Consider the following 26,495-nt stretch of genomic DNA (forward strand, 5'->3'; position numbering starts at 1 on the left):
AGCCTAACAAACTTAGCTTGAGCTTGCTTGCCTCTTTTGTGGGAAAACGAATCCCCTCTTTAAAAATGTAGTATGTAGGCCTACTTCTGATTTAATGTTCTTTATAAAAATAAAGATGGAATCATGGATTGTAATCTTTCCCATGGTCTAAGAGAAAACTTCCAAATTTGCAACGGCAATTCGATGGTGACAAAATGTATAGTCCCTATACTTTTCAGAAGAGTGTAGCAATGAAGTACAAGTATGGTACTTATGAGTAATACATTACAGTACATTTAGACATAGCCAATCTGTCATTACCATAATCATTTCAATAGCACGCCAAGGTTATTGCAACCATGACCATTTTAAAACATAGACCCCATCATCTCCTACTCACAGTTGTTGACAAATTAAATCATTTTACAACTGTTTCAAATTAGAAAAATGTCCATTTATTTACTATACTATGTTACAATCACAAAAACCGTTGACTAAGTTTTGCTTATTTGCACAGAGGCATTTTCTAGGCTTGGTAGTTTATTACAAAATGAAAAACACAAACAAACAAAACGAATTATGAATGGTTCATTAAATTTAATGGGCAAGTTTTATAATCAAAATTTAAGACTAAGAAAACATTCTTATTTGGTGAAATCATAGCATGTGGACAATAAGTTTGGCGATACAGTAATCCACACTCGAGATGGTGTATAAAGATAAGGCATTTGAGGTGGCGGTTATTAGTTTGATATAAATTTGTATTTTGTATGAGAACAATACATAGATTACCCCAGTAAAGTCAACATACAAATTGTAGTGTAAAATAATTATTTGCAAGATCGGGTTACTTTTGTTACTGTACTTTATTTCCAAGAATTGCTACAGTTTTGTTAATTTTGTTACTATTTGTTTACAGTACTGTACAGTGTATAAATATGTAATAAAGTCTCAATGTAATGTACTCTTATTTCATTCCTAAGTATTTTAAAGCCCATTCTCACATTCTTCTACTGAGTGTGAACATGTAATTAAAAAGCTATTATGTTAAAACGATGTTTATTTAAAGTTATTCCAACATGTCTTGGGTTTCTGAAAACTGAAATGAAATGCTTATCAATCAAAAATGACTACTGTTGAGTGAAAGTGGTATGTTAGTTTATTTGAAGAGGACCAAGTATGTCTGGCAAATAAACTTGAAAAAAACCTCAAATAAACAAACAGAACCCAATGTTTATAGATCATGTGGTATGTGATGTTATTGCTCATGTGAATGATGTAAACAGAGGTGATAGCCAAAAGAGTTTGTCAGGTGCGGACATTTTTCTTTGGGATATGCTGTACTATCTAGGGAGGTATTACTATTATACCTCCTTGCTGTACTGTATATTTCATGAAAACAGAGGTGATAACATAAAGAGTTTGTCAGGTGCGGAGTTTGCTGTACTGTATAATTCCCATACTTCATGCATTTTGCTTATTATTAAGTGTATAGAATCAAATCAAAGTTATTCATCAAGAAAGTTTAAGAAAAATTAAAAACAATTTTTTTAACGATTATGATCATATTTATACCATGGAGGTTCTCCATGTTTATACTGATAGACCTACTCTAAAAGGGCTAAATGTATGGAAGTAAAGATATCCCTTAAAACATCCCTTAAACCCTGTCTACACTATCAAACTACCAAATATGGTAGTGATATGCCCAATTATGGTAGTGATATGCCCAAATATGGTAGTTATATGACATCATCATGTCCATATATGGGCACATCACACTTGTTTTGTCACATAAAGTTTGATAGTGTAGACAGAGCTTTGACGATCAGTAAGTTATAAAATGTTAAATGAATTACAATCATCAAATCATTTTGTCCAACAATGGAGGTAAAGTATACAACTCTTGCAAGCTGGTCAAATTTCCATTCATCGCATGATATATACTGTATATCAGCAGAAGCATAAATTGCATAGTTGGGCCCACGCTCCTAACATCAGGGACAGTTCCAAGGGGATATAAACCAGTCAAAAACAGAAATGCTCGGCCAAGGGAGTGTCAACAAATTCTAGCAATATAGGAAGGCATGTATTCAAATTCAACATGTAACGATGTAATTTACTCATTTAGTCACAGGAACATTTGATTATGAAAGTCATTTAAACATTTATTTGAGGATAAAATTAGAAAACAAGACTATGATCATACATAAAATAAAATGTTACAAGTAATTTCATTAATAATAATTATTCTCAAGGTCTCTGGCAAATATCATAAATAAAAAATGTGTTTAAATGATATTAAAAGTTTTCATGAAATAAATGTTGACTCAATACGGTATGAATATACAACTTTACACTACAGGGTTCTTTTTTTCTAATATAAATAGACTATTAATTAATTCACTTAATTAAGAATGCAAACATTACATGTAATTTAAATTATAAACATTATCCTCATGATCAAATAATTAATTAATTATTAAAAATAATAATGTAATGGAAATGTATTGTTTATTATGTCAAACAATAGTTTATTTGGAAGCCACTTGGAAACAGTGGCACAAATTCCTTAAAATAATTTATGACACTATTAATTAATCTTAATTTGTACTTTTAATTAATAATCATTAATCAATACAAAACATAAAAGAGTAGAAAATATTACATCTGTTGAAATTATGATAGCAACGATGGATTCATTTGTGACTCAAGCAAAGTATTTGTAATATTTTAAAAACAATTGTTAGATGATGATAAACAGTCATAGCCAATTGTTTGAATAATTGTTAAATTATTAAATATTAAATGAAGAATGACATGTTTGCATTCATACCATGGTGAGAACCACTTTCTGATATTCTATTTCATTAATATCTATTTTCAAGTTGAATCTATTAAAAAAGAATGTCATCTTTCAGATGAGTCGTTAAGCTGTTGGTACTTAGTCAATCAAAGCCTAGTTTAAAGTTCAAACTACATGGCCATTAATCATGACTATAATTTTTTTTTTTGTAAATCAATTTGTCTAATTTTCTATATCTTTTAATGAAACTTTCTGTTCAGTTTTTATTTGGATTTTGAGGCTTCTCACTCTGTTTTCACTTCATTTCAACAGACTTACTGTACTTACTAGGATAAGGATGAGCGATGATAAACAGGTTACCGATGCAAGTAGCCGAAACGTAGCAAAAATATTTTTAATGGTTTACCAAAAGGAAAAAAAAAACATTTATCAAACTTGACGTTATTGTTTTATTATGTTTTTGTCTTTTGGTAATCTTAGTCGTGTTCTTATAAAAACATTTGTAATATTGCATCATCCCAGCGGAGAAGATGAATATAATTTACTGTTACAAAAACAGGTGCGTTGGGGACGAACAATGCGAAAGGAATGCTAACAACATTTTACGTGACAAGATTAATTACTAAACATTTCAATATAAGACTCACAATGCAACAGATGGCTGTGTATTCTTTTTGCAAACACCAATATTATCTAATTTTTATATTTATTATTAATATGTAAAATATTAGAATACTTCAAAAGAACTAGTCATATTTTCTATTGGCACACATAGAGAAATTAGGTTTAATTCAACCGTGATCAGATTTGATTTTTTGTTGATTCGGCCCCAAATGGCATTTATTTGTGGGTGCAGAATGTGCATTGTCCTTTTTTATGAAATATAAAAAATGTAAAAATGAAAAATTATTGATGCATTTAGGATTCTGTAGTCAATAACTTCTTTATATGTATAGAAATTAATTTGTGATATAATCTGTGTTCGCGTGCCAAGTTTTCAATTTAATTATAGGTGCCTCAACGTGTTGAGAGTCTTGTTTGAAACTGTACTGTGTTTATGAAATGTAGAATATATTGGTTGTTGAACATACTAATTGCGCTGTTATTAATTTAACAAGTTGTATTATTATATAGGCTTAAGCTCTGTCTACACTATCAAACTACCTTGACAAAAAAAGTGATGTACCCAAATATGGTAGTTATATGACATCATCATGTCCATTATATGGGCACATCACATTTTTTTGTCCCATAAAGTTTGATAGTGTAGACATGAGTTTAGGAATATAACAAATCTAATGAACAAAATGTTTTACTGTCTGGATTACCAAAATTTGGTTTTGGTAGATGGTTTATATACCACTGTTACCATGGTTGGTCTATATGGGTCATTCCATATGAAAGTGGGGATGGGCTAGTATCCAAAGATAGGCTTATTAAACTAATTCTTATTAAACCATATATTGTATATTCTAGTTGGAAGATATCCAAATAACTCATAACTCAAAAATAAACACCCACAGTATTTTCCATTAAATTCTCTAAAAGCATTTTAGAATTGACAATTTGTTTTGCACCAATAGCTTCTATCCAACCAGTTAATCCGTTGTCCAAAGTCAAAAGATATGACAGCTTTTATAAATCTTAACGCAGACAAAGAAATAAAATGCGTTGGAATTTGATACAATCCGCGACAATTCCACCGTAACAGTGTCAGTTTGGATAAATACATAACAAATACTATAAGTTTATGGAAATATAACCGTGTTTAGTTTATCTACAGGCTATGTTTACTTTACATAAAAAGGTTCCTTTTGCTTAAAATTGCGTTTCAGACTTATATTGTGTTTCCATTTAAATATAGGTGAATGGTCGGGCCCATTAAGGGGTTATTTGAAATTGGATCAATTTGATTCTTTTTTAATCTTCCTGATGACAAATTGTATTTAAAAAAAAAGTCATATGCATCCAACAGCAAGCAACTTGCTAATTACAGGATGGATAAATTATTTAATAATAAACTAAGTCTCATTTGATGCTTAGGGAGTGGAGTTGAAAGAGTCGCGAGTTACAACCCTGGCACTAGGTCAGTATTGAACCCCGATACTAGGTCAGGATTGAACCCTGGAATTTGGGATTGGAAGGCAAGTATATTAACCACCAAGCTATAGCTCCACTCATGATATTTGTATATTTTTATTACCATAATAATGAAAGAAAATACTTCTATATATTACTATTATTGATTTATAATTTTTTCAGCTGTCAGAGTTCAGAGCAATGTACTCTGTATCAAAAAAGTTGATTGCAGGAGGTTATCGCGAAGTATCAGTGATTCTTGATGAAAATAATTCTGGGCTTAAGGCCCAAAATAGTCTAGGTAGATTAGCCCAGCATACAACATGTATGATTCTCTTAATCCTGCAGTATAACACCACATTAAACTATCTTTTTGAAAGAGAAAGTTGACTATTAATACTATTAGGTACGCATGATCCCAATTTTGTCTTATCATATGACAGTGAATTGTATACAGTATATATAAACACAAAGCTTGGAGACAGTTTTTATGTTTAACAAAAGAAAGACCTTGGAGGCATGTAAAACCCTTTTATTGTAAATCCTTTAAAGTGTTAACAATTTTGTGATTGGCCCTACATTTCTTGCTAAAATAGAATAATATGTTGATATACAGTTTGTGGTACACCACATATATTTAGTTCTGAAAAGAATTGTAGAGTTTCTTGGCGTTTGTATATATATTCCTAGTTTCCTGGACTTTCTGCATTCTCACTGCTAAGGACGACCAAAGTATATTGATTGAAACGTCAAGAAACTCAACAGTTCCCACCATGAAAACATTCAAACAATATTTAAAGAAAATACTTAAAAATCAAATTGAAGCTATGTGCTATAGATAATAAAGGACAGAACAATGTGTAGGTAATTACTTAATTATTACTCCACTTAAATCCAACATTAAATTGAATAATTATACGTCAGTGTGTACAAGCTCTGTAAAAACTATTAAACTAGTTTGACAAATAGTGTGTTGTCCTACATAACAACATGTGTAGTCTATAATAATATTTTATAATATTTTATTAGATTTTAAATGTGAAAGTTTATCTACTGCAACTTATCAAGATACCTATAAATTTCAAATCAGGATATATTAAGAAGTGTTCATAATAGCTGTGTCTACCTGCAGTGTCAATCAGAACAGGATAGGGGTTCTAACAATGTTTAAACAGATATTTTTCAGAAAGCAGTTGGTTAGTGATGGAAGTGGCAGGTGATGAGAAAATAAATGTAATAAATTACACAACTGCCGAGCACATCATTGTAATGATGGTTGGCTGTTTAGGATTTGAGTGTTATAAGAGTTAATGCATGTTAAGTTGCCAGATACTAAATGGTCTTCTTAAGCTCTGTCTACACTATCAAACTTTATGTGACAAACAAAATGTGATGTGCCCATATTGACATGATGATGTCATATCATTACCATATTTGGCACATCAGACTTTTTTTGTCAAACTTGATGGGTGTATCTATTCAGTTACTAGTCAAGAACATTAATACCTAACAAATATTATGTTGTTTAGTAGAATGTTGCTTATATGTACACTGCCAAGAAAAATAACCCACTTGAATCCTCACCAAGACAAGTGTCTTCATTTAATAAGTTATAGCTTATTTCTTATAAGTTATAGGAAGAGACTATATTGTGGGTAGACAGATATACAAACCCAATCTGTCACTGGGTCTGGGAATAATTATTTGCAAAGCAGTTATTAAAACTATGAACCATTATTATATGTGACTGACCATGATAGGATAGGTAGGTTATGACCATATATGTCTACACCTATTGGAATAGGTAATTACTAACTTCCAAAGTATATAAATACATTTTAAGCTTTTCTCTTTAAAAATTGATCATGACAACTATGCTAAAACATTAACAAATATCCAATATAGGAAATACACAGTATAGTGATACTTAGTTTCTACAAAGAGAATAACAAGATTGAATGTAAAAAAATCAATACAAGCTTCCGGTGTAATTAATGTTCTTTAAAACAATACAAATCCAAACTTTGGAATCTATTTTTTAAATAATTGAGATAAATGTTTATTTCCCTCAAATGTGACAAAAATAACTATCTAAAAAAATGAATAACATATAAATAGAAAATTCTACATTGTGAACTAATATAAAGATTAATGAGTTTAAAAATGACCAAAAAACAACAAGCACTGTCTTTCAAACAAGGTCATATAAAGTGTACAAACAAACAAAGATTATAAAAATAGAATAATATAAAAACAAGAGAGAAAAAGAAACAATATCCGTACTTGTACAATTCAGGTATTGTACAAATTGAAACACAAACATGTCCACTGCGACCATTAAACAGTAATTGTGTCTATTTCAAACAATAAGTTCTGTATCTCAAGTTTTCTATTTATTTGTTAGTGTATAAAACGTAGGCTGTTAATTGCCTACTCCACCTTTAACATAATTTTAACATAAATGTTGCTATTGTCTATGTTAACGAGGGCCAAGACATGATAACAGAACATGTCTGTCAATTATGAAAGACAGGTGTTGCAACAATTTATTTTATAATAATAGATAGAAATTGGTTGCCTCATAAATGCTGGATTTCTTTCTGTATCCTTTTATTGCACTGAAGAAATGTACTATAGGGCTATGGCACGCCCAATAAATGAGAGCTTGGCGCGCCATACAGGGCATGTGAATTTCTTGAAAGACATTTCCAATATAAACTAGATGAGTATCACCATCGACATCCAATCAATGCAGAGAAGCCTCAGGATTACATTTTAATTAAGATAGTTAACCAATATTACATGACATGCGATTTATCATTTGTTGTGCGATTTACAAAACTTCAATAACAATCAATATTTAAAATTACAGTTTGTTTTTCTTCAGTATATACTTTTGTTCATATTCTTGTCAATAGGGCTCATATTCGTTAGGACTACTATAGCACAATATATATGGATGCATGTAATTACTAGCAAAAAGTTTTTGTACAAAACAAACACATAAAAAACTCTCTTTCTCTTGATATTCATCTGGGAAGTATTGCATTGTTCAGAACTGATTAACAACTTCTTGACTCTAATGGGCATTAAATGAGGAATGTACTTTAAATTAAAAGATGGGTTTTATACTTCAAACTAGACAAGTAGCCTGCCATTTCACTGTCTCTCATTTGTACCTCTAAATAGGTGCCCTTCAGAACCACTTCATTGCAATTAAAAGAAAATTCTTAAGTTTATAAGTTATGCTAAACAATTATAGTTTAACCTTCATTAATAAATGAGTTCTTTTTACAGTCCCTCTTAATTTATCAATTAGAAGCTTATTGATCAATGATTTGAAGGAACTATTAATATGTTTCATATAAAACAGAACCAAAACTCTCTTATTTTAGGCATACTAATACTATAGAGCTAGAGTTATGAGCTGTAAGGGATCAATGCACCAAGTACCAATAGTACATTAATAGTAAAAAGTAACAAATCAAACCATTTTTTAATCAAATTGGGTCAAAGTACAAGCTCTCTTGGTTTTAGGTTCATGCATGAAATTGAAGTGGAACATTTTTAAATAAGCTGATGACAAGGGTCTGCCATAAATAAATACATTTCTTTCTAGTTTATCAGGTGGTAAATACAATGAATGAATGATTGTAATATATTAGCCTTCGTACTGTGGTTTACCAAAACCCACTCCCAACATTTGTGACTTCTTTCCAGACACAGTACACATTCACATATGATTTAATAAGCCAGTTACAGTTTATTTAAATTCAAAGCTGTAGGTGCTTAATTGCTATCTGCATGTGCAACCAATGTGGTGTTAACTTAAGTATTATTAATTACAGACTGACCACACCTATTAGGGGGGTACTGAGAACAAACCTACAAATGAAGAACACATGACAACCTTACAATACAGGGCCTTCAACATCAATACTTGAAGTTCACAAGTGCAAAAAGGTAATTATCAGGTCATAACATAAAATTACCTAAAAACAGTGTTTCTTTTAAGCTTTTATTTCTGTCCATAGGTCAGCCACCTATTTATGACACCATGAGTTAATCTGTGCTGAAAGATCCCTACTATAGGATTTCAGAGGGACACTAAATTTCTTAAGTGGTGGACAAAAGTTGAGATTTTTAAGACTCTGGAGAAACTTGGTGGTTTCTATTTGGAAATGTTATAATTAATTTATTAAGTAAGCAATAACTCACCTTTCCACAGTTTGTGTATTCCACAGCTGTCTCACGGAAGAAGATATAGATGTATGGATCGATCTCAAATGAGGCAACAAAGTTTGGTTCTGCAAATATAAATAACAAATGTTAAGAAATCTAGTGATTTTGTTGTAGCGCAGAGTTAAGCTTGGTTCCCACTAGAGATGCATGCAACGATGTAACATAAGGGATTTGACCAATCACAAGTGATGCATTATTCTGAACTGTTGCTGGTCATTGGTCAACTTTCTTGTGTTACGTCTACGTCCTTGCATTGCATACTTCTAGTGGGAACCAAGCTTTAAGGGGCGCATGCTGCAGTTATAGTTGTGTGTGAAATGTACCATGTCTAGTGCTAGACTAGGTCAAAGACTAGGCCTATCACTGCCAGTATCAGGTGATTTTTTCTCCAAAAGTTTTGTAAGGCTACAGTAGGCTTGTAACAAATTTTAGAAATGTAGGCCGAAGTTTCTAACTTTGAAAAAACTTATTTTTAAAAGTTCATTATTACAGTTTAGACAGAGTTTATAATTCTCTGTATTATTTTTCTATACATAAAAAACAAAAAATCTACTACTATTAGTTTTGAATACAATAACCAGAGGCTATGATGCTAATATATAATGGTTAACTTTGTACATCTAGTCCAAGTCCTCGTTGTCCTTGTATGTAGAAATAATGAATGGTGTTGAAACCTGTCTTTATGATTAAGATGACTAGAGGCAAAATTTAAATTACATTTAAAAAAAACGGAAATGTACATTAAACTTTTAACAAAATTCCCATAAATGATACAATGTTCAAGGCCTGGTACTTTATTAATAAATACTTTTGTTGGACAAGAGTAAAGAAATTGATTTTTCTTTTATATTTTGAAATAATTTAATAAACTATCAGTGAATATGATTTGAATTTTTGTTGTTGATTGATGTTCATTATTAATGGGGACTGTGCATATTTGACAATAATAATATGCTTTTTATAAATATTATTTGCTAGAATAAAATTTCATTTATTTATTGAACACCAATAAAATTAATAATTTCAAGATCAACACAAGGTAAAGTGAACAAAAGGTAGACCAAAAGAGCAAAATTCGATCAACTCGGTTACTTCAATAAGTTTAAAAAAGAATCAAATGTGTAGGCAGTAAATAACAATTCGTAATCTACTTTAATTAAGATTTTAAAAATTTAATTAGAATCTTATGAATTTATTTAATAATAAATCAATTATCTTTTACCAATTTGTGTGGGCAAATTTAAATACAAAGTGCATGCGATCATGTACATTGTATTAGAATGTGTGTTAATCCAGGGCCATTAACACGGCATTAGCCGAGGTACAAACAAATCTACAGGATGGATGTGGGTGTATTGTAGGCTGGAAAGAAACTTGTCTCTTCACTTTGACGTACGCGATATGCAAATAACCCACGAGTTAGTGGATGAAAATATATCTAGGTCATTACAAAATTCTCACTGTGAGAGTATGAGTAATTTTATATTAAGCCAATATAACAAATATGTTCATCATAATGTTAGCACTAGACATTGAACTTTTTAATTAGATTCATAACATTATTTTCTGTATTATTGTCTTGTTATTTAACGGCCAAACTGCGAAGGTTGCGGTGTCGCACGGTGGAGAACACCGGCTCCGTTTGTCTCTGGATTCACCCCCTCTCAGTAAACGTTTTAATTTTATAGGAAGCTGAGAACACGTCAAGGAAATATATATCAGGCAGCTCAATGTGGAAGGAAATCAATTTGAAATGAAACAGCTGAAAATATTAATTGCTTAGCAAAGTTTAATAAAAATAAAGTTTGCATATTGTAATGCAAACAAGGGTACAGTACCTATTCATTAATATGTTTAGGTAGTCTTACCGGGCTACAGTGCATTTTTAAAGCTCTGTCTACACTATCAAACTATTATGACAAAAAAAGTTTGATGCACCCACATATGATGGTGATATGCCCAAATATGGCAGTGATATGACATCATCATTTCCATATATGGTCACATCACATTTTTTTGTCACATAAAGTTTGATAGTGTAGACAGACAGAGCTTTAATTTTCACTGCAATTTGAAAAAGACCTTCGAACAAATTTATAAAAGGTCTGGGATCTATTGCTAATGTATATTCTGTTGAATATCATATTTTAATAAATGGCATTGGTTATTAATGTTACTTTTATTCACATTGTATTAATTGTAATTGTGGAACTTACACGACATTGTCTGATATTGAGAGTTTTCCTTTTTTTTATTTTCTTTCACAATTTTTTTGTGAAAAAATAAATAAATAAATGAATGAAATTAAAAAAATAATAATTATGATTATTATGATTGATTCATTCATCCATTAAATAAAAAAATGTAGGTGGGCCCTTGACATTGAAGCCTCTGTGCAGACTTGTGGTATAGAAAGCTTAATGGACACAAAAACAAATTGATCTTTGAGGTAAACAGTTCTAATTTAAGGGCCTTAGTGATAGACCTAGCTTAGGCTGATAGTATACTTTACCATAATATTATACTGTTAATAAAGGAGCCAAGAGATTGAGAAGAAGTGGGTCATGGGTCAGGAGCAGACCAAGGAAGATCTAAAAGGCTTACCGACTTAATCTAATTAGGTTGGTTTAAACGAGAATAGACATCACTGTTCTAGAAGACAGTTTGATATTTGGGATGCCTAGAGGTTTGTATTTGAATGTCTAACATAGGAAATAGGGGGAGACTGGCTAAATAACTCAAGGTCAAGAATCGGGAGACAACTTAAGCAAACCGAAAATCTTGACACTCTCTGTAACTTTTGAATGACAAGTGAGACATTATTCTATTCTATAGAGAAAATTCTCACATAGATTTAATTTAATTTAATCCAGGTCAAAGGAATTTAGGGACAGTACTTCTATGTCGTCCATACCAATTTCAGTCAAGTACAAGGACTTTTAATTTTCAGAATAGGGCTAGTTTTAATTCTACAAATTCTAATTTTTGTAGATGTATAAATAAAACTGTTATATTGGTTTAAAATGGAGCAATCAAAATTGCTTTAACAGATTCACCATTTAAACAGGTTTATTACAAATTTTATGTGAACAAAATTACTTAAGTTGCAATTCCAATCTGTTTAAAATTACAATCTAATTTTGCTCTTTAAGAGGTACACTGAGAAATTATTACACAGGTCATTTTAAAGTACATTATAATTACCATTTAGCCATTTAGAGTTGAGTTGAGCTGTTCTTAGTTGGGGAGATGGTCCCATGGTGCGGTACACAACTGGGTCACGGGCCATAAAGTCCATGACCGTTCCACTGTAAAGATCCCCTGTGCTTGTGAGTAGTGCAGTGGCATTATGATGTGGGTTGTATGGACACTTGGCGATCCCGTCCATTTTACTGCTAACTTCCGTCAAGTTGGAGATCTGTGTGGTACATTACAATCATTTTTTAATTACTGTTAAAGATATATTGTCGCCCTAAAATATTTTTTTTCAAATTTTTTGTTGAATATGCCATTTTAATGTCACATATTATAGTTATTCACTTTGACCAAAAACTGGATCAAAAAAAAAATATTTATCTGAAAAATTTAAAGCAAAAAATACTAAAATTGTCTGTCAGACAATGTTTTTTGGTTAAAATTAACTTTTATTTAAAATTTCTTTTGTCTTTTTATAAGTGAAATAATTATTTTTTTGTTTTTTTTTTACAGAAGTGAATAACTTTATTAAAACTGCAAAATGGCCTATTTAAATCTGATTTTATTAATCTTCATTTTTCATGTTTTTGAGGGACAATACATCTTTAATATGTTTTTATTATTTTTTAAACATTTGTTTAATACCTTACTACAATACAAAATGAATAATCTTTTTAATTTAACAATTGTTTTTTTTCCTACAAACCTTTCTCCATGTACACTGTGGCGAGAATGCGTAAGTACCACATGTAAAAATGAGGTCGTCTTTTGGAAGCATCACTCGAATGTAGTTACAACAATTTTCCTGAAAAAAAAAATGTGACTTATTAGCCTAAAGTATCATTAACATAACATGCAACTACATTTTAGGAGGTAATACACTTATAAGTAAACCAATAAAAGTAAGTAAAATAAATAAAAGAGATAATCATTGTGATAAAATAGTTTAAATTATTTGTATATCTTCTGCTTTATCTACACGGTAGACATTTTGAAATAAATATACATATGAGGATGAGTTTATGTATGTAAAAATGATGTCAAAAGAGTAAAACATTTCGAATTTATCTATAAACATTTCTAGTTGTTTAGTCGGGGCAAAAGTAGGTTTAGCATCACTGAAGTTTAATACCCTCAAGTAGACAGATAAATTCACTCAAGTTAAGTAATATAAACCGCACAATTTAGATAATTTACTGTTTAATTAGGCCCAGTGATACAGTTGGGGTTTATCTTAATCGTAATCGTAGTTATAGCCTTCCAAGCTGCACTTGTAATAACAGAGGCTTAAGTCAAACTTTGATAAACATCTATCTGGAATAATCAGAGTAAACTTTGGCATGCTTTCAGGGTTCTAAAATAAGAACAGATCCTAGGGTCACGAACTGAATGAAGGGATCTGTCAGGCAGCAGTGGAAGGGGGCAGGTTCATCCTCCACACATTCGACCTCCCATCCCCACCACCACAAATATGTATAATATAATTTCAAAAGAACTTATTATTATTCATTATTTATAAAGCGCCTTTCCAGAAGATCAAAGCGTTGTACAGAGAATTAACAGAAACAACATGCAAACAAAAAGTATGCTACTTTAAGGGAACAAAAAAGTTTTACAAATTGTTTCTTACAAAATATTAATACATATTTTATTAATATTAATCTTATTCAAACAGTAACTGTATATCTATCAATTGATTATTAAAAATGTAATAAATATTTCTGCTATGATCTATACCTATATTTCTGTAGTTTTAGAATCCAGCCTAATTAGCAGGAATCCAATGAAATGATAATAGATGTAAAGAATTTATCTATTGTGAATTAGTCCCGAGGGTGTTCTGTGTTTAATTAGTAATGAAGTCATGTAGGACATACAGACAACATGGCTTCACACCTGTAAAGTGGATGATATTCACTTTGCTGATCTAACAAGGCCTTGATGGAATAAATAGCAAAAGAAACGTCATCCAATGCTTGTCAATTGCTATTGAAAGATATTTTTAAATATGCCTCCATAACTGTCAAAACATTTATAAATTTGTAAATAAATAGTTGGAAAGTAGTGCAGGGTGAGGTAATATAAGATAAGTATCAGGTACAATATAAACTTCCTCATCTGAAAATACTAAAAAAAGATTTCCTGCCTGTCTGCAGTAGTATCAAGATGGAAGGCATGAATTAAAAAAAAAAATGATTTCAGGATGAATAAAGTTATATATATAGATCCTAATTTTTATTAATTCATTAATTGTATATCGATGTATAATAGTCAAATAGTATCCTAAATGAATTCATTTTTTGTTGTGTATTTCCATGGCGGGCAGACAAATAAGAACCACATTGCGTATTAAGAAGTAGTTTTTTTAAAGTTTGTTTTATAATTTAATGACTAATGCTGAAAAGAAAACTAGAATACAGAATTGGGTTAATTGGGGTAATACATGGAGACAAGTCAATTTAAATTTAATTTGTTCATCTGGAAATTGAAATAAGAAAAAATTTCATATCTAAAATCGTACATATCATAATGATATATCAAATTTTTTAAAGTCTTATAATAAACATTAAAGATGTATTATTCCTCTGAAAAAATAATTGTTCATTCAAAGATTTGTTTGTTTGAATATGCCATTTTGATGTTCTATAATAATTAAAAAATAGCAAAAAAATAGTCAAATTGGCTGCTAGCCAATGGGTTTTTGGTTGAATTTAACAGTTTGTTTTGTCTTTTTATAAGTAAAAAGTTTTTTTTTTGCGGAAGTGATTAACTTTGCTTATTCAAAATCTGATTTTATTAATCTTCATTTTTCATGTTTTGGGGAGACAATACGTCTTTAAAGAAATTTTTCTGTTTATTGAATGAGTTATGGAGGCATAGAGAGTGGTTTTCAGATTGGCATCACCAAGGGATATTAAAACATGATCTTTATGTGTATAAAACATGACATCTCTTGGCAACAAGATCAGCATTAAGGTACAAAATCCCTGTCACATATTGAACCTTTAATCAACAAAACCAAATCTGCACAAACAGTGTGGTAAAACAACTCTTCAACTTTATTGTACCAGATTTGCGTAATGTGTTGTTATACCGCCACCCCCAACCGATCCATTAAACAAGCCCTCGAAATGCCTGTGGAGAAAGTAAATACTGCAAATGTATCTCCGCTGAGAACGGTTCAGAGCCGACAGAGAATATGATCATCTTCGTTGCGATGTTATCTTAGAAGAGACGGTAAACTGACAACAACCACCGCCAGAAATAATTAGACAATATTTTCGAAAACGTGTCTGAAAGTGTTTAACTGCGCTGATAATCCGATTAATTATAAGGATCCACTGAAATGATTTGACAAGCGGTACATTTCCAGGATGGGTTCTGATGTATGATGCGTGATGAATTTGTTCAGGCGTGTCAATCAAAATGGTCGCAACTATTTAAAAAATGGGTTGAAGAATTTTGTTTGTCTTGCTAATGGCAATCTATATCTATAAAAAAAATTAATCAAATAACCTGGAACAAATTGAACGTTAAATTACAAAGTGATGTATCTGCAAAAGGTATTAGTTGAATGATCATATGACACTAGTCTTCTTACCTTTGATTCTCCTTTACTTGCACATATAAGTTGCGTTCTATCATCTGGTTGCCATTCCACAGTCTGAAAAAAAAAAATTGTCATTGAGTTAAACATCATGTAGACACTTTTTGTAATGTTTTTGTTTTTAGTTCGTGTTGTGTCCGTTGGATATTGTGCTCCGCCAACAGAGAAAACAGAATTTTTTTTTCTTAAAACAAATGACAATAAATGATACTTGACTTGACTTGAGTTTTTAATTTATTTAATTTCTGATATTTATGTTGCTTCAACTCAATAATTAAAGCTATGTTACAGTGGGATACCCTTTTAGTAGCAAAGATACTATGTGGTTTAAAACAAGCCCTAGTACAATAATTTTGATATTACTTTTAATTTAAAGTTATATTCTCTTAAAGAAGGAATTGTAATACTTATTCTCATACATTTCAACAGATCTCCTGTACTCAACATTTGATATTACGATAATTGTTATTATTTAATAGTTGAAAAACTCAAGTACCAATATATACAACCATCATACATTGTTAAAACAACTACAGTATAATAAAGTATGAGAACAAATAAGGGTCAAAGATCAAAAAAGATAATGGACAATAGAGTGAAGTCTTTTAAGAAGTTTAAGGGTTCTTGAAGACATATCAAGTGCTTAGTCAACAATGACAATGGTACACAGAAAAAGAACTTTCTTTATCTTTGAACTTTGCATTCTTAGTTTCATAAATATATTGTTATACTATGGATGAAATTTAAAATATGGTAACTTAATAACAAGATTATTGAATATCAGTACAACACAAATTCATATATAAATACATACTGTAGAATACCTAAAAACTGTTAAGTTGAAGATTTGAACAAAGCCATTTCACATTTGTCTATTCCCCCATACCCGAAATTTTTTACTAAACGCATCTCCAGATCTTGTACTTTACATGGATCAACTTTAATTGATGTTTTCATGAGAACATCTGATATACTAAAATATTATTATATGAATCAGCAAAAACAATCTTCTCTCAGATGCCAAATTTCAAATGCCGAATTTCAAACAGGAAAACGTGGTAGTGTATCGCTAAACTTTTAACTACCAAACCCTTCTTTTGTAGGACCTCTCAACAAGTGCCAAAACTTGGGTTACAGTTGGCATAGTGTTCTCTTACGCTCTCTGTCTATACTATCAAACTTTATGTGACAAAAACATGTGATGTGCCCATATATGGAAATGATGGTGTCATATCACTACCATATTTGGGCATATCACTACCATATTTGGGCATATCACCACAATATTTGGGCACATCACACATTTTTTGTGAAACTATAGTTTTATAGTGTAGATAGAGCTTCACACAAGTGGGGTATTTCTCCAAGGGGCATTCAGATATGATTACAACAAATAGAATGATCCTGAATAGGAACATATCTGGTTTCAGGTATCCTCTATTGTGATCATTGTATTGGACCGAACTTTATATTCTAAATAACAAAACAAACTGGTAAAGTCTCATAAGGTGCCATAATAGTGTATTAAGTTGTTTTAATTAATTAATATAATGTTTAATATCTTGCATACATTTTTACATAAGCCTACAAGAAAGCATAGTTTATTGCACTAAACAATTACAGTAAAAGCCATGTACTGTACTTCAAGTTTAAAGTTTATTGTTATTGTTTATATTACCAATGAAAATAGGAACATGAATGTACACTAGAGTGTTACTGCCACTGGTGTTTTTCACTTGTCGTTGCAGGGTACACTAACCTCTTGTTTGTATCAATTATAACTTATTATAAATTCATATTCTATTATTTCTATATGGAAAACACATTTCACGAAAGTTAACAATTAGTCGTATTATTATAAGTTTGGCAGTAAGCCATAACAAATGCAAGGAATACTGAAGATGAGGCCTAAAAAGGGATAATATAGCTATATATTTTAGGGACAATATGGTGTTAGCATGATAGGATTCTACGACGTCCCTGGAACAGCTTGGCAAGGAGCTTAATCATCCAAAAGCTTAACTTATTTTAGAAGTTACAACAGGTTCAAAGATACATAAACCATCCAATTAATTTTCCCCTTTAGTAGAACCTTTCTTTATGACCGAAATATCACTGTTGAACTCATCTTTACCTTACCTTGTGAATGTGATGCTTGGTTTTGTTTTTATTAAAATCAAAACATACCCCCTGAAACTTATCATCTTTAATTACTAATCCTCTTGATCAAAGTGAGGGTAAATTTATGGTTCTAGATGGAATGGCTCCACAGGGTTATGCTTACAGGTTATTAATATCGCCTCTAGATACATACATTTATGAAATTTCTGAATGGTATTGCTACCTGCATCTTGTCAAAGAAATGCGACAAGACATGAGTATGTATTCAATACCAGCGGATTAAATGTTGGTATGTTTTCAGAATTTATTACAAATGTTATAATAAATTTATACAGATGTTGATATCAGAGAATGGGCATAGAATTACATTTTCATTCAAGGTTTTTCTGAGTAGTTTTTTGTTTAATGTTTGTTACACTGTTGGTGATGCCCTTAGCTATAGATTATTCATTATGGCTCCTTCTGTGCATTATTTCAGATAAAAGTAATATAACACTAAATGTTTAATATCCGTTATTATACCCTACCAACTCGGCTGTTTTTGTCCACTTCCTCGAATAATAATGGTTGCTAACTTAATTAAGAATTATTTCAGATTTTTGAACCACTTCTTTCACAAAACTTAAAATAATATAGGTATGGGTTCAAATCCTGTCATATGTCATGATTTTTTCTAATGACAATTTACAACTCCACTCCAAAAGACTTGTAATAAAACTTTGTTTATGTAGACATCTTGTATATGTTTGTCTTTTATTGTCACCTTTACGAAATATAGTGAATGATGAATAAACTAATAGAGGTATACTATATAAATGCACATTCATAACAATAAGTTCCATCTTGTGTGCATAACAAACAATTGGGAAGAGGGAAGGAACCATTTTTTATATCCCTTCCAAAATATCCGACAATACAATAAATAAAATCAGTCTATTAGTTCAATTTTCCCATAGTGTAGTCTGAATAAGCCAAAAATGATCAGTTTAATATATTCAGAAGGATTCCTCACATTGAAAACAATCAAATAAAAACGTTATCGATAAATTTCCCATAAAATCTCTCAGAGGTTCAATCTCATGTGAAGGTCAGAAACGTGCATTCTTCAATTTTTTATTATTATTAAAAGCAATTCATTATTATTATTTTAAGGTCTTAACAATGAAACAATACTATTTAATAATTTTGTTTTTCGTTCTCATAATTAAAATCATCCTTTATATAATAACTAGTTATATTTTACATGGAAAATATGTGGTTGCGCTCTAGTAAGTCCCTGGGAAATATTTGACTGGTGGTAATATTCCACAATTGATTAATTTAAAAAAATTAAAATAATAAACTGAATTCACAACTGGGAGACGATTCCATACTCTGTTCGCATAGTGTACTGAGTTCTATTTGATGGACATGTATGTACATTGGCCCAACGTCTGAATGGCTCATCCGAAGGACATGAACAAGAAAACATGCAAGTCCGATTCTATAACATTCTCCAATAACAGTCAATAATTTTGACCTAAATCAACTTTTACATATCTCTTTATTGTCAAAATGTAAATAATAGGAAAATTGGAGTATGTGCAACTAAAATATGGTCTTTATTATCACTAGCTAGTTTGTTAGAAATTGCCATTAAAGCTATAAGGACCAAAACACTGGTCTTTAATTAGTGGGTCTATATCTTGAATGGCATTTAATTAGAAGGAGATAAAAAGTACTTAATTTAATTTAATTCTTATGCAACGGTTCTTAAGTACAGGATGGATGTTATTAACTAACTTTATCAGATGGAAATATTTAATATTGTTTGGTTCGGAAGTATTTTTTTTTCAGGAATACTACTTTTTTATTCATTACAACCAAAAACAATTACTCTTTTAATAAAAATACTGTAGTTACTTTTGAAGTACAGAGATATTGTTGAGAGGTTTCAGACAAAGCATGAATCAACAAGTTTTGATTGGTAATAAAAAAAGACTTAGAATTGGCACCATCAAACTTTGTTGGCAAAAATTAATATCAGTTTCAAAATTACCCGTATCAAAATCGGTCAGGTGTGTAACAGTTGATATACCCAACTAAACTAAACATTTATATAATATTTACTTTATCTCAAGCAGCTAAATAGGAATAATTTTGACACCTAGGGTAAATTAAATTCAAAGGCCAGCCTGGGGCGAGATAGGGATATGGATTAACTGCGGGAAGTAAAAATAAAACATTATTAATCCATCCATGAAATAATTCTTAGACTTTAGCCTGCCTAAAGCGAAAATCATAAATACGTTTATTTCAATAACTTTTGATGTGTTCAATAACAAATTTTACATGGGTGATTTCATTTTAGGCCCAGCTTGATATATACAGCAATACTTACGTATTTCTTGATAGTATTAGTGTTTTATTATATTGAATTACGAATTAAATACTCCACTCACCTGTAATTCACTAAGATCATTTTCACCCAGCCGGAATAAATTATCTCTATAAAAACAAAAACATATTTAATTTAATGTACAATGCAATGTTTTGCCAGATATATACATTCTATCATGATAACAATATATTAAATAAATTGATAACTGTCTCCTGTCATTTTCTCTGATGATTAACACAAATATATATTATTCTTGATGAACGTAGAGAAGGCAGTGGCGCATTGGAATGGAGTTGTGGCTTGGCTACCAATCCAAGGGTCCTGGGTTCAAGTCCTGTCATATCATGTGTCAGGATTTTTTCTAATGACAAATTACAACTCCACTCCCAAAGACTTGTAGTAAGACTTTGTTTATTGATTTATGTAGAGAATCTTGTGTATATGTTTTGTCTTGTGAACAGGATAGCCACCTTTATGGAAGGTGGCGTACAGTATTGTTTAATTTGTTGTGTTTGGTATCTACATACCTTGCTCCTACAATAACCTGATGCCTCTTGGTGTCCAACTGTATATTTGAGTAATCTTCTGTACCTGCCTTCTGAAAAGCACTTCCCCCATATTTTAAAAGTTCTGAAATTATAAGAATAATTTGAAAAATTGTTATTTTGTTTTTCATAAAATATACAAAATAGTTGTAATATATCCAGCTCAATCTAGAAGAATCTAGTATAAGATATTTCAACATATGTAATAACGATAAACAATGAACAATGATAAACTTGCATAATGTACAGTGCCATAGCCATGAGAATTGAAGTGGTTCGGTTTCTCCAACAAGATGAAACAATCTCCTGTGTGGGCCATGGGGTTGTCAAAGGCTTCTGGCAAAAAGTAGTAAGGTTGAAACCTTACCAACCGTACTGGTGGCTATGACCCTGCTGTACAACTATTCAAATTTATTTTTACTTTAATTCATTTTATTTTGTGCATTTATTCAATAATCTTCATTTTGCATTTACAAAAACACTGATGTATAACAAAAAAATATTTAATAGAAAAATGATGTAATTTCTACTTTTCACCATATTTTTATGTCAGGAATTACACAGCATTTTAATTGTTATCATTCATAAAAAAAGTTTGTTGCACTCGGTATCTACACCACAACATAAATGAAAGCGCATTGTCTTGCTGCCGCAATTGCACAATTTGTCTATATCACTTTCAAAAGTACTAATCAAGTAAACAATGTAAATTGCAGGATCTGGTAAAACAATTGTTGTCTCAATGCTGATTTTATTAACAACATTCAGGATGTGGTTATTGTTTGCTATTATGTTCTCCTAATGACTTTGAGGGAATTACACCTAGACACCGACAACTATCACATTTTGAGAATTAGGAAGGCTATACCTAGACGCCGACAACTATCACTTTTTAAGAATTAGGCTATACCTACTGTAGATGCCGACAACTATCACATTTTGAGAATTAGGCTATACCTACTGTACAAACTGATTGCACATGTAACTATATGTTGTATGAGTTGAACCTCTTGTTGCAAGATTTGTAGGGATGAAAAGTTAGGGAGGAAAAGTTAATTTATTTTAAATGAGAGAACAAATATATAAAAAAAGAATTTTCAGCACATTTTACAGGTTCAGAATCTGTGACCTAAATCTAAAGCTCTGTCCACCCTATCAAATTTCATGTGACAAAAAAATGTGATGTGCCATATATAGACATGATTATGTCATATCACTACCATATTTGGGCACATCAAACTGTTTATGTCAAACTAGTTTGATAGTGTAGACAGAGCTTTTAACAGCTCCAAATTGCAAACTCTTGTTTTAACATTGTTTTATTTAAACATTTAAAGCTCTGTCGTACACATAATGCCAACATACATAATTGCTATTTTTTAAAATTTTAATTTATAATTCCACTGATTAGTTCGAATACTTCACATATTTGTATTGTCAGTAGACTAAAGGATGTATTAAAAGGAATTTATGAATAAATCAAAATACCGAATTCCTAAATGAGCGAGCACATTCATTTTGAGTAGAATGGAAGATAAATCGACAGTGATACTTAATGTGAAGATTCTGGGGACCCAAGATTCAGTACCACTATCGATGACAGTTTTAACTTCTTTTGTTCATTTTATTGATTAAAAGACTATTGATTAAAAGACTTTTAATATAAGTTTTTAATATTAATGATAAAATGAGAAAAAAAAAGATAATAAAATGAACAAAAGAAGTTAAAACTGTCATATAAGTCTTTTAATCAATAAAAGAACAAAAGAATTTCAAAATGTCATCGATAGTTTTCATTGGCCGGATTATGATGAAGCAATATGTTAAAGTTTTATATTCAATATTAATCTATCTATAATCTATCCGTAACCGCCCATCAGCTATCTATCTACCAGCAAGTGGGTTTATGGCTTACCGTTTCCTGTGTACATGATAAAATCATTGTTATATAATGACATCATTCACCTGAGATTATATCTTTCCATGTATAACCTTCTTATCTCATCTCATAATTACTATGACATCATTGAAGTGTGGTAACTCCACTCATAGCCAGGAAAATGGATTATGAAAGCGTACAGTTGCTATTTTGGGTGGGGACAATCAATTGTAGGTATGGAAATATCACTGTGGAGTTTACTTATAATATAATAACTACTGGGTTAATATAATATAACTGCTTTACTTGACTATTTAATTTGAAGGTATTACTGAATTTGTTAAGTAGACCAAATGTTGAATTTCTTTCTTTCTTTATTTTACCCATGAATATAAATTATAAACATTGTAACATACAAATATTAATAATTATATCAAGAGGGAAGGGCTAAAAAATAGTTAAAACTAATCAAGTTCAGCCCCTAAACATTGAAATAAAGGACAGAGGCTTAACTTCTATATAGCAATCCATTTCAACCTGCATTACAACTGAACTTTTATGAATTCTGTCACAGATTTGTCTACTTTTGTTGTGTTTAAAATGGGATAATTCCAATTCAATTTGCCTTCTAACCATTTTAAAGATAAATCAACTTTTGGATTACTCCCTCGGTAATAAATCATCATAATAATTTTTCCTCGCCGTGCTGTCTATTAACAATCCATGAGAACTGACATTACATTTCAATTCTAACCATTTAAGAATAAAACGCCTGATAAAAATGATTAAATGGTTGATAGATTTACTAAGCTTATAAGTCATTTTTTTCATTTGGTAGAAAAAGAATCAAATCATTCCCACACACAGGAAGCAAAAAGAATCACAAACGAAGCAGAACAGAGCTAACTACGTCGATGCTTCTGGAGTGGAATGCACAGTCGTGTGACAACTGTAGAAGTTAGACTGAAGGTCTGTAGGTACAAAAGACCAATATATTTTATTTGCAAGAAGATTCCCGACTTAAGCCCACACTATTGATAAAACTATCTGAATATGCCCCGACTTAAGTCAAAACTATTGATAAAACTATCTGAATATGCCCTGACTTAAGCCAAAACTATTGATAAAACTATCTGAAAATACCTACATTCATTATGATATCAAGGCCTTCACCACAGAAAGGGATAACCATTTGTATTTATTGTGCAGTTTGACAATACACCTCACCCTTGGTAAAGTTTTAAATATCTTAATAAATAGAAATAAACCCACATAAATCCTTCTAATGATCAGTAAAAACCTGCTTAAAGTCGTAATAATTTTTAATTCAATAGAGATTGGGAAAGACACTAAAACACTTTGTAGTTCTCCCAAGGTTATGCGATTTTAAAACCAAATATGAGAAACTATACCTATAAGAGTCAAACATCAAAAGATTATGCAATTGTCTAACTACTGTACAGTATGTTACAAAAGAGAAAAGAACCAAAGGGATGCTATAGATGTTGGAGAAAATCCAAAAAGATGCTATAGATATATATACTTGTACTTTAAGGTAAAAGACAAGGGAAAATAAGAGAATATATTCAATACATCATGCAGTTGGGGTTGACAGTTAGCCCCGGTTTGTCACCCAGTTTTAAAACAGATAAACACTAATTTATATACAGATAGCAGAATGGTTCTTGAAAGATCAGCAGTTGTATTTAAATAAAAATGACAAACAGCTGAAAATATAAAGAACTTAAAGGAAGGAAGATACTGTAGTATTTTATTTCTCAATATCTGACTTTTTTGCAAGATCAAATTCCATCAAACTTCAGACAAATTGGTACAAAGGCCACTCCATGTTCACAATAAGGGTCCAATTGGCTAGGCTTCATTCGGCCAGTCTACACTTTACCTCCTGTAGATCGCCAATAGCCCTCCAATCAGCAAAACACACACATGGCAATTATCGGCAAAAAAAACTTTTGTGTGTATCCACGTAGTTGACATTAATTTAGCGTTAATCAACAGGGATGACGTCTCACGTTATACTGATGGCTGAATTTAGATTCCTTCGAGGCATAATTGATGCGATGAATTCAATTGGAGATGAAGAAGCTTCAATTTAAACTTGTCACGGTTCTTGTCAAATTCCTTCACATTCGCCCGCTCGATGATATCCCTTTTTTGGCGTGTAATTCCCGGAGAGTGTTTTCTTTATGACAATCTGGTGATAACCAGCAGGATGATGCATGGACAGGTGGTCCAATTGTAAATTAGAAGAAAAAACCTAGGATCAACTTTTAATCCTACAATGAAAGACTAGCAATTGTTCAACACATGACAAATATCAAAGCCATATGTTTCCTACAACATTAACTGTGATTCTATTGTTATATTAGGAATAAAACAAATCTTTGTTTTATAATTAACTCCCAGACTGCAGGATTTTATATTTGAAATATTAGAAATTGTATCAATAATGTTACTGAGTACTATAATTCAACAAATTAATTAAACAAATGTGATTAAACAAAAAAAAACCAACATTCATTATCACACATATGTAACAGATAGCAATAATAATAATAATATCGAACATTTAAAAAGCACTCTTTACCGGAGTCCAACATCGCAACATGAAAAGAATAAATTATTGAAATAATAATAATAATATGAATTTGTAATGCACCAATTCAAGCAGTAAGTGATCAAAGTATGAGAGAGCTCAATTTGAAAGAAAAAGATGAGTTTTTAAAGGCGATAGGTGAGTTTTCAGGAGAGATTTGAATATTGTCCAAAATTACTGACCTATGGAACTAAAATGTTGCCAATCAGCATCAATTGATTTAATAAACAGCTCTTATAAATACTCCAAAATAGAATTTAATCAATACAATAACATGCTGTTTTGACAGTATCATAATTAACTAAGAGCCGATTTCTATAATTACTGCAATCAAGTGATAATTACTAGGATTAGGTATTTTTACATCATGAAATTACATATTGATTGATGGCATAAAGTCATACATGACTATAACAGACACATTAATATTAATCGCATAATCCCTTACCGTGATACGTGATCGGGTCCAATCGTCTGCGGTCACACTCCATCGATGTGATGACGTCATCATCATCGGTTAAACCTTGTTTGATGTTGACGGATAAACTTATAAATATCGCAATAATATATTTAATTTCCATGGTATGAAAAGGTTACTAAGAGTATCTTTCAATAAATATAAATTATATAGTATATAGCAGTTTTTGTTTAAATATTCTTTCGCTTGTATCCTGTAGTTAATAACGCTATTAATCCATCCAAATAAAATGCAAAATATTGGTTCTCTTCAGGTGATCAGTTTTAAAATTCAAGTTGTCTTTTAGTCTTTAGCTTTCCTCAATGAAATTTAGTCCTTTGTTCTTTCTTTCTCTTTATTAAGTATACAACAGGTATTTTGTACCATCTACCAAGATTTGTCCGGGTGACTTAGAACTTCCAGATTACTTCCAACATCCTGGGTAGAAATCCTGAAAGTAAGAAAGGACCAATGAAACAGGTTAATCAACTTCTTACTATAATCTCCTGGTTTACCTGTACTTATACTGATCTTACGTGTCAATCTAATTTCCTCTATTTACGTTTAAACCACAATTTCACCAAGTCA

At 30.9% G+C, this 26,495-nt stretch overlaps 1 protein-coding gene across 1 annotated transcript in view; it reads right to left on the reverse strand.

The window, feature by feature from the left end:
• LOC144848055 (semaphorin-5B-like) overlaps window positions 1–26,221 on the reverse strand; it is a 55,515-nt gene extending 29,294 nt beyond the window's left edge. The window contains exons 1-7 of the mRNA XM_078704726.1: window positions 25,899–26,221; window positions 20,937–21,039; window positions 20,471–20,516; window positions 15,903–15,965; window positions 13,008–13,106; window positions 12,311–12,524; window positions 9,083–9,171 (exon numbers count right to left, since the gene is read on the reverse strand). Coding sequence (XP_078560852.1) covers window positions 9,083–9,171; window positions 12,311–12,524; window positions 13,008–13,106; window positions 15,903–15,965; window positions 20,471–20,516; window positions 20,937–21,039; window positions 25,899–26,031 — 747 coding nt within the window. The 5' untranslated portion in view covers window positions 26,032–26,221. The remainder of the gene's footprint in view (window positions 1–9,082; window positions 9,172–12,310; window positions 12,525–13,007; window positions 13,107–15,902; window positions 15,966–20,470; window positions 20,517–20,936; window positions 21,040–25,898) is intronic.
• Window positions 26,222–26,495: the final 274 nt, after the last annotated feature.

The sequence above is a fragment of the Antedon bifida genome, chromosome 1 (genome assembly GCF_963402885.1).
Source record: "Antedon bifida chromosome 1, ecAntBifi1.1, whole genome shotgun sequence".
NCBI classification, from domain to species: Eukaryota; Metazoa; Echinodermata; class Crinoidea; order Comatulida; family Antedonidae; genus Antedon; species Antedon bifida.